Here is a 15,474-nt window from a genome sequence, read left to right on the forward strand (position 1 = left end):
TACATCCTCATCCCATTCCTCCTCAGTCTATTGTACCACACCCTGATTGGTCCTTTGGCCAGGTATAATTGCAGTGACTACCCAGTTGACCTTGCTGCCTCAGGCTCTCTTTTTTCTACTGTATGAATCATCCCTAGAGCGCAGCCCAGACCCTAGCCGCCTCTAGCTCCAAAGTCTGCATTTCCCAGCCCATGCTTAGTTGCAGCTTGCTTCTTGTCACATCCCTCCCACCTGGCAATTCCTTGTGCTTCAGCCAAACTGAAGCATTTGCTGACCCTCTTCCTCAGTCAGGTTTGGAGGCCTTTTTCTGTTGCCACCAGCCTGTTAACTGTATACCTGTGTTTTAAGGCCAGGCCAAAATGCCAGTCTCACCTGAAGTTCTTTCTGCCTACCTGTATAGACACATGTGACCTCCTTATCCTCTGAAATCTTCTCATATTCTTTGCTGTGCGACTGTTGGCATGCAATTTCTCCCGTCACCTTTGGCTAACAACACTCCTAGTCACCTTTGACTCCTCCAAAGCACTTGGTAGTTTGCTGTGAACACTTTAACTTGTTCACGATGGGACCGTAATTCCTATGTCTTGCTGCCAGACAGCTTTGGCCCACCAGTGGTACATGCATGACTGTCATTGGCACAGGACAGTCCCATGAGGTGGTACAAGCCACCTGATGATACCATCAGTGGTTCAAGCCAGCAGGCTCATACTAAATGCTATGAATACAACCCAGTAAACACTGCAGAAATAAAGAACTGAATGTCTCTGTCTCCCTTCATCATCTTCTTACTGTTCAGCTGAAGGTGGCCACATGAGCCATTCATCCCAGGCCCCGTCATACCAAATGGATTCCCGTTTCTTAGCTCCTGTCCCTGTGGGGTTATCATACCTTTCCTCAGCCTCATAACCTTTCTTTCCAATACTTACATGTGTTCACTCTGCCTCGTTTGTGCAGTTTCGGCTTTTCATGATCACACCTAGGCTGCTCTAAGTCTCTACTCTTGCACTATATATACTCTAGTTAATCTTATTCATGCACTTCCGCATACCAGAGGAGGCTGAAGGGGAGATACTGTGAGGTGACTCATACTTTATTCACTGAGTAGCTTAAAGATTAAAAATAAAATGGCATAAATTGGCAAAGCACTTTGTAATCTCATTTCTGGTCCCATAACTAGACATGTAAGACTGATCACCAGTATATTTAATAGTGAGGCAGGGCCTGTTAAAAAGGGTTTTCAGTGAAACAGCTCCCCATTTCATATCTCCTTGTAGTTTTGATGTAATTGGGGGTGGGTATAAGAAGAGGTATGCTTTGGAAAAACAGACTCCTACTTTTAAAGATTTTGAAAAAATTTAGGGCAGTTTCACATATTGTGAGGACAGACATTAATTATTACTCAATCTAACAGCTGAGGTTTAGAAAGAATCCAGGGTTTCTTCTGAGGTCATGGGATGGTGAGGAGGCTTTGGCCAGGATTAGAAATTTAGGCCTTGAAAGCCAGATGTGGTGGCATAGCCTGTAATACCAGCACTCTAGAGGCTGAGGCAGGAGTATAACTGCAAGTCTGAGGCCATTCTGGGCTACATAGGAAGACCCTATGTCAGAAAGGTAGGGAGGAAAAAAGGGATCGGGAGAAGGAAAAGAGGAAACTAACTTAGCTCTTGGGAATCCTAGTCAAATGCTTCTTGTAAGACTAGGTTTTCCACCTTCCTGCCTAGTGTCCCATGAGCATTGTGCATTTCCAGAGATAAGGTTTTAAGTATGTTCATCTTGGATGATAAGAACTGGTTGGGCTTGTCCTAAAAGGCAAAGACTGACCCTGTGGATGTATTAAAAACCCGGTTGTTAGGAGTGGTAGGGATTTTTCAGAGTTGACCAGTTAGTTACTTAGACCCGTAGCTCAACTCTAGCCTTGGACAGGACAGCAGCCCTTTGCATTACAAGTGCCCCGACACTAAAAGGACCCTGGGGTGGGGGCCCACGTCCTCAGTGCAGATTAGAATCCTTCAGGAATGAAATGACCTTCCTCAGTGAGTACTGCTTCAGGGCTTCAAATTGCAAGCGTGAGATTTGTAGTTTTCTGTAAGCTTTAGTGAATGAGAAAAAAGGAAGGGGACAGAACTGGAACCATCATTTCTCAAGGTACATTCTGATCATGTTATTTTCCATTTTTGGTTCAGATGGATGGGAGAAGTAACTGAGGAGAGTTTTAAAATGTAGGAAAGCCAAAGTTTAGAGGCCCCATTTCAATCAGTAGGATCTGAGGGTAATTTCTGTGTTCTTATCGCCTCGCCGGATCATAAAGTCCTGGGGTCAGGGATCCGGGTGGTGTTTACCTGTGTACCTTTCTCCCACAATGCCTTGCAACGCGGCGCTCCCATAAATCTTCGTTGCGCGGAGTTACTATTAAGGGGCCAGTGTTATCTCAGAACACCTCTCCGGTTTAACCTCCCCGGAGCGCGGCACGTCCGCCGCGAAGAGTCTCCCTCCAGGGGCCCCGCGCGCTGACCGTGTTTCTCTTTTCCCGCGCGCCGCGTGGTCGCAGCCCGCGCCCGCCGCGGCGCCCAGGTGCGCGCCGTCGTCGCTCGGCGCCGGCTCCTCGCGAGGGCGCGGGCCGCGGACCTGCGGGCTCCCGCCGCCTCCCGGCCGTTGTGCGCCCCTTTTCGAGAGGTAGTAGGCGGAGACTTCTCCGCCCGGAGGCTCTCCCCAGGAGCGTGTGACTCCTGCAGCTTTGTTTGGGAAGGCGGCCGGGCGCGGCGGGAGCGCACGGCCGCGGCGGCCTCCCCCGCCTCCTCGTGGTACGGCCTGCGTTTCCTCCGCCGCGCTGTTATGCTAATCAGGTGACATCACCGGCCTGCACCCGGAGAGCGGCTCCCGATTGAGTTGCGAGCCGGCGGCTGCCGGGCGGCGGTGTGCGTGCTGCTCCGGGAGCTCCTGCGCTCGGCGGCGGCCGTGGCGCGCTCGGGATTGGCCATATTTAAAACACTGAAGTAGGACTCGTGCTCCCTCCTCCCCCCTCGGTAATTCATTTCAAGCTTCTAAGCAAGAGCCGCGGGAAGAGGGGGAGCCGCAAGGAACGAGGTGCCGAGTGGTGACTGCTCGCCGGGCTAAGGTGGGCTCTGCAGCCAGCTTCTCTCAGGGCTCCCCGCGCCTGATTGCGGCCGAGCGCGAGGTCCGGCCCTTCTGGCTGGGGCGGAGAGCCGGGGTGCGCAGGAGCCGCTGCGTGTTGGATGGGGGCGGCCGAGGGCCGGAGCGGGGTTTCCAGGCTGCAGCCCGCCGGGGCGTTCCGCCGGGCATAATGGAATTGCAGAGGACGTCGAGCGTCTCCGGGCCGCTGTCCCCCGCGTACTCAGGGCAGGTGCCTTACAACTACAACCAGCTGGAGGGGAGATTCAAGCAGCTCCAAGGTAAGCCCCCGCCCTGGGTGGTGAGGCTTTACGGTTTCTGCCGTATGGCGTGTGACGCTGACGGAGACCGGCAGCCCGAGGGCCCGGCCCCGAGGCGTCTGGTTGGCTGGAGCACCATCCGCTGCTTTTAGGAGGCCGTTGCTCGCACTACCATTTGAACTTCCTCCCCCAGTAAGTACCCTTTCGGCTCCTGGGTATCAGGTGTCCACTACCTGCTTCACGCACAATTTTAACCCACCTCTCCCTTTTACAAAGGAGCTTTTTGCGTCTTAGGAGATCAATGCTAATAAATGGATTACTGTGCTACTATTTGGTTCCGGGTCTCCGCTGGCTCCCAGCGCCTAGCCTCTCGCCTCTGGGAAGCCTTAAAGGTGTAAAATGCACTGCCCCAGACCCACTTCTGTAGAACAATAGCGAAGGAGAGGAGGGAGTGGTCTTTTTGTTCCTAATCCTCTTGTAAATTACAGTTTTGATTCTAAAGGTTAATTTTAACTCTTTTGATGTATTGTGTTGGGGGAGAGCCTTCCCGTCAATTTAGTTGGCTATGTAATTTATAATAAAAGCCAGTTATTGTCGTTTCAGTATTGTGGGTTGGATTAGCTGAATGAATTACAGGTTTCTAGAGTCTGTATCAGGCTTGAATAATTAAATGTGTCCAAGATTTTACCACTGTAATTTTTAGGAAGAGCGAGACCCTGTGTGTAAGTAGTGTCCTGTTTTCCTGCCTGCAGCCCTTGGCTGTCTTGTTACTTCCCAGCCGGCCAGCCCAGGCTAGTGTGTCTTAGCCTACACATGAAAAAAGGTTCATAGCTGAAAACAGAAACCCTTCCATTTCGGAGCCCCGGGAATCAGTGATAGGTATGGGTCTAGTACTGTAAAGAGTAGTATTTGGTGATTGTGTGTGTTTCTTATTTTAACTCTTCCCAGTGGCCCAGATGTGGTTTCTGTGAGGAGGAGGAAGGAAGGAAGCAGCTCCCTCTTAGAATGTTTTCATTGGGAAGGGGGAGAGGACATATTTCATTCATTGGTTTATTTGTCTTGTGAAATAGTTGGCAGTAATGACACTTTTTTTGGAAAACAAGAGGCAGAACCGGATGTGACTTTAAACATTTGCTAGACCGTGCTGCTTTCTTTGGGCAGTTAGCTAGGAGAAGGCTCCATTTGCTCTGGGAAATGGTTTTGAGTCTTTGGTTCATTCTTCTTGACTCTTTGAAGGTGGGATTTGCTTTTTTGAAAACTGAGGTGAGGAAGGTTTGCAAATGGTAAGATAGATGAGTGTCCATTCTCTAGGGTTTGTGTTCAGAACCCCACAGTTATATGGTCTGACAACTCAGGATGTGCCCCTTTACCCATGGCCCAGAAGCCATATGTCATTGTGTCATTCTGCCAAGGAGACAGGACCCTTGGAGGAGTCTTGGTCAGAACACCCACCCAGCCTACACGTTGTAGTCTCAGGAAAAATGCATGCAAAATAAGGAGAAAATATAAAGAGATGGGAGGAATGCACTCCCAGGCCCACTCTTAACAAAAGGCTGTTATTCTGAAAAGGTTGAGGTTGGTTGTAAACTGCTCACTGAGCTGGGTGTAGCTTGCACGCAGGAAATGTCTTAACTGTCCTCTCTGGACAAGGAACATTTAAATTTAAAAAATTCAGTATGTGCCTCTAATATGCTATGTCAATGTGTTTTTCTCAAATCCCTTTAAAAGTGGTGGGCTTCACATCGTATCTTACCTTAAAATTTTTAAAAAACGACCTTTCCCTTTAACTTAGTTCCCAGTAACTTTCTTATTTTTAAATATTGTGGTTTGTAGTTGCTCAAGTTTAGTGTTGATATTTCTGTAACAGAAAACCACTCATGTTGAGGAACTGAGAAAGGGCAAATTAATTTTCAAGTACTGTATGGTGAATCACTAACTTTAGGCATTTTAAATAACCTTATGAAGATTATAGTAAAACCTTGCTCTACTTCCCACCCCCAGGCTTCCTACCTTGTTTAGTATTTGTAGTTCTAATTGTCACATTTTTTTGATAACATGCAGATTCTAGCTGCTGATTTAGTTTTGTACATCTTACAGGGCTGCATTTTTTACTCTTGTGGATGTAATCTTTCCTAGCAGTTATCACCCAATATTGGCAAAATGCCCTCTACATCTGTTTTCATTTTTTATGCCCTCCTATATGAATTTATTCATTTAGCATCCATGCCTGAGAGTGCTGTAATTTTTGTGGGAGTTGTGCATTTTTGCTGGTTTCAAATATTTCCACAGAATCCCAAGAATTCTAAAAGGGACCATAGAATGAGATTTGTTGTTCTGGCGAGGGGAAGTATATTATAAGGAGTCTGGTCTGTTTAGATAAAAATGTATAGAGATTTTTGGGCTAGTAATAAGTGTGATAAAAACAAAACCTTTGACATAAGTAAATGAGAGATAGACAGTGACTTCTTTATCACAACAAAGTTCCCGTAGCTAAAGACAGGGCAGGGTCTTCAAATTCTGACAGCTTTAATGTTAAACACCAACACATGCCTGCTTCTCCTACCCCTATTTTTCACCTGCAAAATTAAGTTTGTCCCTTTTCTCATGATTAGTTTATGTATCTTATAAAGTTGTATTTTTTTCTTTTAAAAGTTTTTGTTAGTGCATGTTTGCAGTATATAATGTTTACATTCCTTGTGTGGAGTTACATACAACACATCTTCATTTCTTTTTTCATCTGCTCTCTCCTCTCTCCCCTCCCCTCTATCTCTTGGTCCCCATACCATCTGAGAAAGATCTGTCTTCCTAGTTCTTATATATAGCTTTTGCTTTGCACTTTATAATTTGGGTTTCTCATATAAGAGACACCATGTGGTATTTAAACTTGCATGTCTGACTTATTTCATTTAACATTATGCTATCAAGGTGTGTCCATTTTCCTACAGATGACTCAAGTTTATCTGTATAGCAGAGTAGTATTCTATTGTGCACAGATACTATATTTTCTTTCTCCATTCCTCTGTTGATGGATGTATAGACTGCTTCCAAGGTTTAGCTATTACAAATTGTGCTGTAAGCATGGGTATGCATGTATCAGTATAATATGAAGTCTTCAATTCTTATGGGAAGTTAATCCCTATAGGAGAAACAGCTGAGTCAAATGGAATTTCTAGTTTGAGATTTTTGAGGAATCTGCATACTGATTTCCATAGTGGTTGTACTAGTTCACATTCCCACCAACAATGTTAGAAGGGTTCTTTCTCTCCCCCGTCCCCATCCTCACCAGTATTTATTATTTGATTTCTTGATGGTAGCCATTCTTTCTAGGGTAAGATGGAATCATGTTGTTTTAATAATTGGTATTTTTCTAATGACTAGCAGTGTTGAACATTTTTCATTTATTTATTGGTCATCTGTACTTCTGTGACTTGTCTATCCCATTTTACTTGTTCATTTTTTTGATTGGGTCTTTTATTTGGAGAGTCTAGATATTATGAATTCTTCATATATTGTAGATATTTGTAGAATAGCTGACAAAATTTCTTTTTCCATTTTGTAGATTATCTTTTCACTGTGTTGGTTGTTTCTTTTGTTGTGCAGAAGCTTTTTAATTTGGTAAGATTCTCTGAGCTAATTGTTGGTACTGTTTCCCGTGCGGCCAAGGTTCTGTTCAGGAAGTCCTTGCCTACGCCTATGATTTGAAGAGTTTTACCTATTTTATCTTCTAGCAGGTTAAATGTCTCTGTTTTATTATTTAGTTCTTTGATCTATTTTGATTTTAGTTAAGTACATGGTGAGAGAGATGGGTATGGATTCAGTCTTTTTTCTGCATGCAGATAACCAATGTTCCCAGCACTATTTTTTAAAAAATAATGTTGAACAGCAGAACTCAACCACATTTAGAAAAATGCGTTTGTAATTATAGAGGTTCATGATACCTGCTCTTCAGTTGCACACCTACCTGCTACTTGTTATTCTCCCACTCAGAAACCATAGCTTATGCCTTTTGTGCAAATGAAATTCCAAACGCTTTAAGCTATCCATTCAAAGACTCCTCCAAATGACCCCAACCGGTACTGCCTGTTCTAACTGTGGTAGTGCAGTCAAACCTCCCCGGCTGGAGACCTCAGCTCTGACATTGTTCCCTCTCTTGCTTCCCTGACCTCCAGAGCACTAATGATCCCTTTGGTTCTTGGCAGTGAGATTGTAATGAAGACAGGACTGGTTAAAGAGGATCAGAGAGTAATTTTTTTCTGTTTTCTTTGCATTCTGCTCCAGCGTTTGGCACCTAACATTTCTGGAGCAGGTGGTTTCTCTAGCTCTTTTGACTCTGTATGAATTTACAGCAGGAAGAGCCCGGAATGTCTGTCTTCCTTGGGTTAGAGGTAAAGAACTTCAGTCTGTGGGAATGCCTTGTTCCCCAAGCTTATTACATGCTAAGAGTTGCCTTTGAATTTCTTAATTAAAAAAATTTTTTAACTCTTGGAGAAAGAATAGTGCTGATTTACACATAGGAATCAACAGTTACGTTTATCCACATTATCAGAATAAGCCAGGTAGATTGAATAAGGCAGTCATTTTTTAGGTCCTGGTACCTTTTCTCCTGCTTACCTGGCAAGCTTCTGTCAACTCTGAGATCAGCTGTGGAAAAGACACACACACACACACACACACACACACACACACACACACGCAATAACTGATAATGATTAAAGCGTTGAAAGCATTTTTCCAACCTTATTTTAATATTCTTTGCTGGATTTGCTTAATTAATTTGGCAATTCTTAAACAATTTTATGAGTGCAGAGGACTTGTTGTTTAAAAGGTTAGTAGTTGGTCACTAAGCTAGGGTACTTTTATTTATTTACTTATTTACTTACTTATGAGACCAGGGTCTCACTATGCAGTTCAGGCTGGCCTTGAACTCATAGTCTTCCTCCCTCCACTTCCTAAATACTGGGATTATGGGCATGTGCCACCATGCCCGGTTTAAACTAGGTTACTTTAAAGCAACAAGGATTCTAAAAAGTAAATACTAAAGATGTTTGCTCTTTTGTTTATTTTTATTATTAGCAAAAATTTATTGATTACCTGCTTGTCAATGAGTAGTTGTTTTCTGATTAGAAAGTATGAGTGAGCATGTTTCAGCTGTTTTGGAAGTGCTGGTTGAGCTGACCAAAGACTGCAAGAAAGTGGAAAAGTAGACTTGTTGTGTAGCGCACCGCAGCTTAGAGAGTTGACAGATTCTATCTTGCTTAGAGCTTTATATGCAGAGGAAGAGGGGTAAGGAGGGGATATGAAAGGCCAGTTCCTGTGAGTCAGGTTAAGGAGTTTGGAAGTAAGTCAGTATGATGCACTGGAGGATTTTAAGTAACTTCTTGTGGCTTTTATTTTATTTTATTTTGGGCCATACTGAGGATTGAACCTGGGCTCTTCACATTGAGCTTTTTTTATTTTGAGATACTGCCTTACTAGGTCACTGAGTTGCACAGGTTGGGCTAGAACTTGTGAACCTTTTGCTTTAGCTTCCCAGAATGCTGGGGTTACAGGCCTGTCACCAGGCCTTGTTTTCATCCAACTCCTGAGTATGATGATTGTTTTTAGAGGGTGGTGAACACAAGAGGAGGCAGGAGACTAGTGCTGCATTTATTGGGGTGAGAAACTTGGAAACAAAATATGGCTTCCTGAATTATGAACTACAGGGTGGTTGGAACCTTGTTATTTGGAGTGGTCAGTAGTTTACTTGTGATTTATTGGAAACACAGCATCTCATGCTCATCACAGAACCTCATTTTAACAAGAGCCTCAAATAGTTCCTATGCACATTTGAGTTTAAGAAGTTTTATAGCATTGGAGATAACCTCTGCCTGCTCCCTCCCCTTACGAACAGAGAAGTTTAATGTTTATGTTTTATATATAGTGCTCATAAAATTTAGGAATTTTGGGGTTGTTTTTTTTTAGTAAATTATTGTTTTAGCTAATTGTAAAACTGGACTTACATGTCTGAATGTATAATAGTTAATTAAGTAAAGTTTAGTGTTATTCTAGGAGATTACAGGGCTTTGAAGCAAGATTTGGCTAATTCCTAGCTTTGTAAGTCTTTGTAGAACTTAGCTGGGATTTTGTACTTGTTTGTTAATCCTGCAGTTTTAGAAACGTGTGAGGTTAACGAAACAGTTTCTTTTCATTTGTCCACCTGTGATTAATGGAGAAGTACAAAAGTACTGTGGGCCAGTGTAATCTAAATTCTTCCAGAATTTTAGTAAGGTGTAAGGAAATTAGAAACATCCAAAACCTTGTTTTGGACTCAAACCTTTTAAATACTTTTTAACTATTTCTTTAAATGAAGCAAAATGAAACCCCCTTTATACCCTATCTTACTAGAGTAATCATTTGTTAAATGAATGTTACTGTTTTTGAAGTTGGTTAGACTTACGTCTGATATCTGTAAAAGTAGACTGATATCTGTAAAAGTAAACTAGCAGTGCCTTCAGATTTTGGTGTTAAAAATGGATTTGAGATACCTCGTTTGTGATAAGTGCTCATTTTCTGAATCTACAGGTGTCCCTCTAAAATAGCTGGTATTGATTAGGTAGGGGAGAAAAGTACCAGGTAGGACCTGTCCAAAGTTTGTACCTTAGGAGAAAGAAGAGGGCCAGGAGAGGTGAGTGACACTCCCCGCCACCCACTCATTCTTGACTGGAACCTCTCCAAATCCTCTTGGCAGGAGGAGGATCCGGGTGGGGGATGGCGGGGTGGAGCAGCAGTAGTCTGAAGGTGACTCAGGTGAAGGTCTCTCAAGGGGAGGGTTGAGGATCACTGACAAAGTTAAATATTTCTAATGTTCCTTTGTATTACTTAAAACATTTTAGTATATTTTTATATCAGCAGGATGGATTGGTAACCCTTATTAATACAATTAACTTGATTTAATCTCTGTAGCCACTCCAAGGGCTACTTACTCTTCCCAGATAAAGAAAAAAATAAAAAGAAAGACTAGTTTATGTAAGATCCTACAATCCTCCCAAAGTGTAACTTTCCAGTAGTACTTTATATATACGGTTTAGCTCTGTGGTAATCAGTATGTACATATTCAGAGTTTTCTGGACTTGTCATTTTTAGTCTTTACTCAACATTATATCTTAAACATTTCATATGTGCATATTTCTGTGTTTCATGCCAAATGTTGCCTTATTTGCTTTGGAAATCAGCAGTTTATTTACCTGTCTTAGCGTGTTACCTCATCTCTGGGATGGAGGTAATACAAATTTTGCGCAATGAGGTTGTATTGAGAATTAGATGAGATTGTAAAAACTGGTTTGGCTAGTGTGTAGTAAGTGCTCATTACTCCATGGTGGTCTTTACTATTGCAGGTCCTAGCTACATGGCCAAGCAGGACTTTGAGCTTTCTGAACTTGAGTGGAGTTCCTCAGCCCCTACCCCACCTCTGAAACCTTGCTGGGTGTGGCTTCCTTCACCCTGTTAGAGAGTGTTAGTTTGCCCGAAAATGCACCCAACCGAAACAGCCTTTTTCCTTTACAAAGAATACAGGCTGACAGCAGTCACTTGGGCCAGGTGACTTCTGATGTATGTTGAAGGTCACAGTGAAGGCGGCTCTTAAGTTCATGAAAAGCATCTGGAGCAGCTGCTGCAAGAGCCAGAACATCCAGCCCTTGATCAGAGAACTGCCTTTGCCAGAGAGCACTGCTGTGTCCAAACTAATGTTGAGCTAAATCCCCAGCCCCTGTGCTTGCTTATGAAAGACCTTTCTTATCCTTTCTCTCTGTCCCCCAACCCTGGTTTCAAGATGCATGAAGTCTTTAATTAACAAATACAATAATCGCAATAGCATGGAGACACAGGCTGGCCTATATTTGGTTTCCACAAAGGCCTTGTGAAAGATTTGTCCTTTTTAATGCTGAAATGGTACAAATGCAAAGGTAATTTGAGGGTCACTGAGGCGCACACACACACACACACACACACACACACACACACACACACTCTGTTCATGAAGAATACGAGCAAAACGTGAAAGTCTAGAGGCTATGTTTTCCTCTGGTGGCAAGGAAATGACATCGGCATTGCCGTTATTTTGGTAAATCCTGCTCCCCACAAGAGTTCAACTGCAGTACAATTTTGGAGTGAGTTATTGTTCTAAGGAAACATCAGTTGCAATCGTGTGTTTTGCTTGATATTCTTATACAAACCACAGGCGGGTATTTTGGTGGCCTTGATATACCTATATGCAATTAATTGGTGGTTATAGTCAAGATCCCTTGAAATGTGGCCTTAGCATTTTTGAATAGGGTTTCTTTCTCTTTTAATCAAGAGAGACTTTGAAGGGCTCTTTTTTATTTTTGAAAGTCTGTTTTAAAATATAAAACATCTTCAAAAGTCTACTCTGTTGAACTGTTAAACACCAATGAGTGTCTATAGGCCACTAGTTTGAGAACATACAGTAGTTTCTAAGATGTTACTATGCATAGAGTGCTTGAATGTGATACTCTGATTTCTCTTGAGGGAGACCTTTATTCCTATAGAGGTTTAAAGAACTTGCTATAAAATTTAGTCATTTAGTCTTTTAGTGATAGAGGGGAGATTGTGCATTATCTGGAAACAACTGCTGAGCAGATGAAATCCCAGCTGTGCAGAGTAGGGTAGAGTCCAGGGAGACTGTGATGACGAGGGCTGTCAAGGACTTTATCTCTCATTTTAGAAACACAGGTATGGTGAAAAGCACATGTGCCATGAATTCACAGAAGTCTGCATTCAAATCCTGATCTACCAGTGACTTAATAGGATGACTGTCTCCTGGTTTGCTAGAGAGCTTTTGGGTTTTAGCCTTGGGAACTCCACATCCAGGAAATCTCCCTCAGTTCCAGCCACACTGAAGTGGTGGAGTCACCCTGATTATGTATGACAGTAACCTGTGTCTTCGTTACTTTTCTTGTTACTGAGACAAAATACCTGACACCCAAAGTTAAGGTAGGAAACGTTTATTAAGCTCACAGTTTATAGAGGTTTCAGTCCATAATCAGTTGGCTCCAAGGCAGGGTGGTCTGGCAGACAGTCATAGCAGAGAAGAAACAGTTCATAGGGTGCAGAAGGTAGCAAAGCACCAAGGGATGAGCTCTTTTTGTGTACCTTATATCTTATCCAGGTTACTTAGCGTAGCACACACACCTTTAATCCTAGAGCCTAGCATTATGCCATGAATCAATCCTAGTGTCACATACTCTAGGTCCAGCCACCTCTGAAAAAGCCCCACTATGACCACATGAGGCTTTTTTGGGGACATCTGAACACAGGCCATAACACTGGTATACTCAGGTAAAGATTTGTGAACTCCCAGGGGAGCAGCGTTTGTGTATGTACAGTTACCTCTTTTTTCTGACTGCTTAGCAAATAAATGTCTCATGAATAAGAGGGTGAATGAGCAAGTAAAGTAGCAAGAGTAATACACATGGAATTGTTTTGAAGTGTTTTAGCTGGTCTTCTTCCTTTAGAAGAGAGGTAGCATCACAGTTACTTAATACTGTGCTGAATAAAGGATTGAATTACAGTCATGATAATGACTGTCTATGATGTAAACAGACTAAAACTCCAGATGTGGCTGGCTTAGGCTGAGCCTATTTACATTTTTTGATACAAAATTTGATATAACCCTAGTCACAACATGCCTGACCGCCACCCCCAACCTATCTGCTTTAAGTACTTCCTGTGAATGGACTCCCTGGGACTCTGCAAGGTGCTAGGGATTAACTTTGTTGGGAGGAGGAAAAGGTTCCCACACATTTAAGTACTAAAGTGCTTGGAGAGAGAGAACTAGTTCCCTGGAATTTAGATATTAAATTATCTTTCATTTTCTCTTTTTCCTTTGAGTGGAACAAACAGGAGTAGTTGTACAAGGAAAAAGTTTAAGGGTTTCACTAATGTAATCTAGTTACATAGCAGAAAAATGCAAAAAATGAACCTTGTGATACTGGGATTCATTTTTCTAGGTGTGGTGGCCATTTACCTTTTTATATTGTGTGATCATAAAGCAGACACAACTGCCTAACTGCAAATGTGTCTTTGCTCCTGAAGATATGGAATGAGTAATACTTTCTAGAAGCCAGGCAATTAAATCACACTCTGAGCAAACAGAGGCAGGGCTTCAGAAATTTAGATAACAGATTACTGAACGTTAGCCTTTCCAAATGAAGAAGTATCCATGGGAAACTGATTTTGGCTCAAGAATTACTTCTCAGCCTTTGATGCCTCCCTATCGCTTGTGTTTTCTACTGCAAATAAATATGATTTCAATTTTAAAACTAGAAATTATTTTTCACTCAAAACATGAGGAAGCAGTTTTTAAAAGTCATAGTCATACAGCGGCGGGCTTGACTCTCTAGCCCACTTGACTGAGAGTTCTTGGCCACAGAACCACATACTGTATTTCTGTAGAGGGGCAGTAAATTTTCATGGCTTTTTGGGGGAGATGGGTGGATTTGAGAGAGAGGCCCCAGGGCAGTGGCCTATTGGGTATAAGCCCCAGGTGAAAACATGGGGAGTGGGGGCTGTGGGAAGCAGTTCTTAGAGCTGACCACCTTCGTTATTGTCTGCCACTAGTAGCCTGGAGTGAGACGGGAAGGCCGGTCCCGATCCCTGCAGGTACTCAGTCTTAGCCCTGGTCATTAGGCAATTCCAGAGTGACCTTTCTTACCTCACTTTCCTATGAGCTCATGAATTACTTCACTGACCCTGCCCCCTCTGTGTTTGGTAAGCAGCAGCACTTCCTTCTGCTCAGTGTTTCGGGGGCAGAAAGGTGACACAGGTTGCTTGGTGGTCCAGCACTTGATTTCAGATGCTCCCTCCCACACTCCCCAGGGGAAGTTCACAGTGTGACTTACTTGCCGTGGTTCTCTGCATGAGAAACAAACAACTCCTATTAGATAGAGAGACTTGGTTCTTAGAGTAATTACAATTCGTAGGACTTAGTCCATGACTAATATTCTGCTTTATGAAGGGTATATCTTCAGCTCTTTGGGAGGCATTAGGGCTGTAGGGGTAGTTTCAATCCTTGCCTTGAGGAAGTTCACAAACAAGACACAGGAGCACAGATAGGGCTTTGTGTGTGTGTGTGTGTGTGTGTGTGTGTGTGTGTGTCTGTGTGTCTGTGTTTTTGAGACAGGGTCTTGCTATGTAGTTCAGGCTGGCCTTGAGCTCACTTTGTAGCCCAGGCTGGTCTCACACTTGCAACAATCCCCCTGCCTCAGCCTCCCAAGTGCTGGGATTATAGTACAGATAGGGTTTGTGTAACAGGATTTTAGTGGGTATACACTGGAAGAGGGGTGGCCTATATACAGCAAGATGGAGGACAGCTGCCCTCCCTACTCTCCAGGATTGCTGTAAGGTTTAGTTACAACAATGTATATGAACCTCCAATGAAAAGTACACACTCATAATCAAATAGAAGAAATTTTTCTGAGGTAAACAAATGTCAAGGCTGTCTTTGTTCTCAGGTTCTTTCATCTGATTGGTACCTACTGAGACACCATTCCAAGGACAACAGCCTCCTACATTCATTGAGTTCTTATGCATCAGACTCTATTTATTGTTACGTTTAAACTCAGAAGAATGCTAGAAATAGGGACAGATATAATGTGCTACAGATGAGAAAATCCGGCTTGGAGAGAAGAAATAAACTTGGTCAGTATTATACAGCTATTAAGTGGTGGAGCTGGCGTGCACATCTGCCTGTCTTCACAAAACCCTAGCATTAAACCATAACTCCTCACTGCCCTTCCAGAGATAGTTATCTTGAAGGATTTAGGTGTGGCTGGGTGTGGGCACAGCACCTGAGAGTCATCTAACATCAGCCAGTGTAGTTTCTTGAGTCTGCTTTGAAGCCACTTCCTTAGCCTGAGCTACTCAGAAAACATCTTGCTCTCAGAGTGATGATTTTTAAGATGTGGTTTCCACCTGCCTCTGGAGGTCAGCTCCCAGTCAGAAAGCCCATGTGGTGCTGATAACCTGTTGCTTGAGTCACTCACGGCTGGCCCTTTTTCTAGCATGGCTAATGCTTGCGATTAGCCACATA

General features: G+C 43.2%; 1 protein-coding gene across 4 annotated transcripts in view; it reads left to right on the plus strand.

Annotated features, from left to right (window-relative positions):
- Sptbn1 (spectrin, beta, non-erythrocytic 1) overlaps positions 1-15,474 on the plus strand; it is a 129,461-nt gene that overhangs the window by 22,572 nt on the left and 91,415 nt on the right. The window contains exon 1 of one of the 4 annotated variants that reach the window (XM_005391032.2): positions 2,905-3,410. The exons of the other annotated variants lie outside the window; for them this stretch is intronic. Coding sequence (XP_005391089.1) covers positions 3,302-3,410 — 109 coding nt within the window. The 5' untranslated portion in view covers positions 2,905-3,301. Of the gene's footprint in view, positions 1-2,904; positions 3,411-15,474 lie in introns of those variants that run through there. 4 annotated transcript variants of the gene reach the window in all.

The sequence above is a fragment of the Chinchilla lanigera genome, unplaced genomic scaffold (assembly GCF_000276665.1).
Source record: "Chinchilla lanigera isolate Chin_1 unplaced genomic scaffold, ChiLan1.0 scaffold00040, whole genome shotgun sequence".
Classification (NCBI taxonomy): domain Eukaryota; kingdom Metazoa; phylum Chordata; class Mammalia; order Rodentia; family Chinchillidae; genus Chinchilla; species Chinchilla lanigera.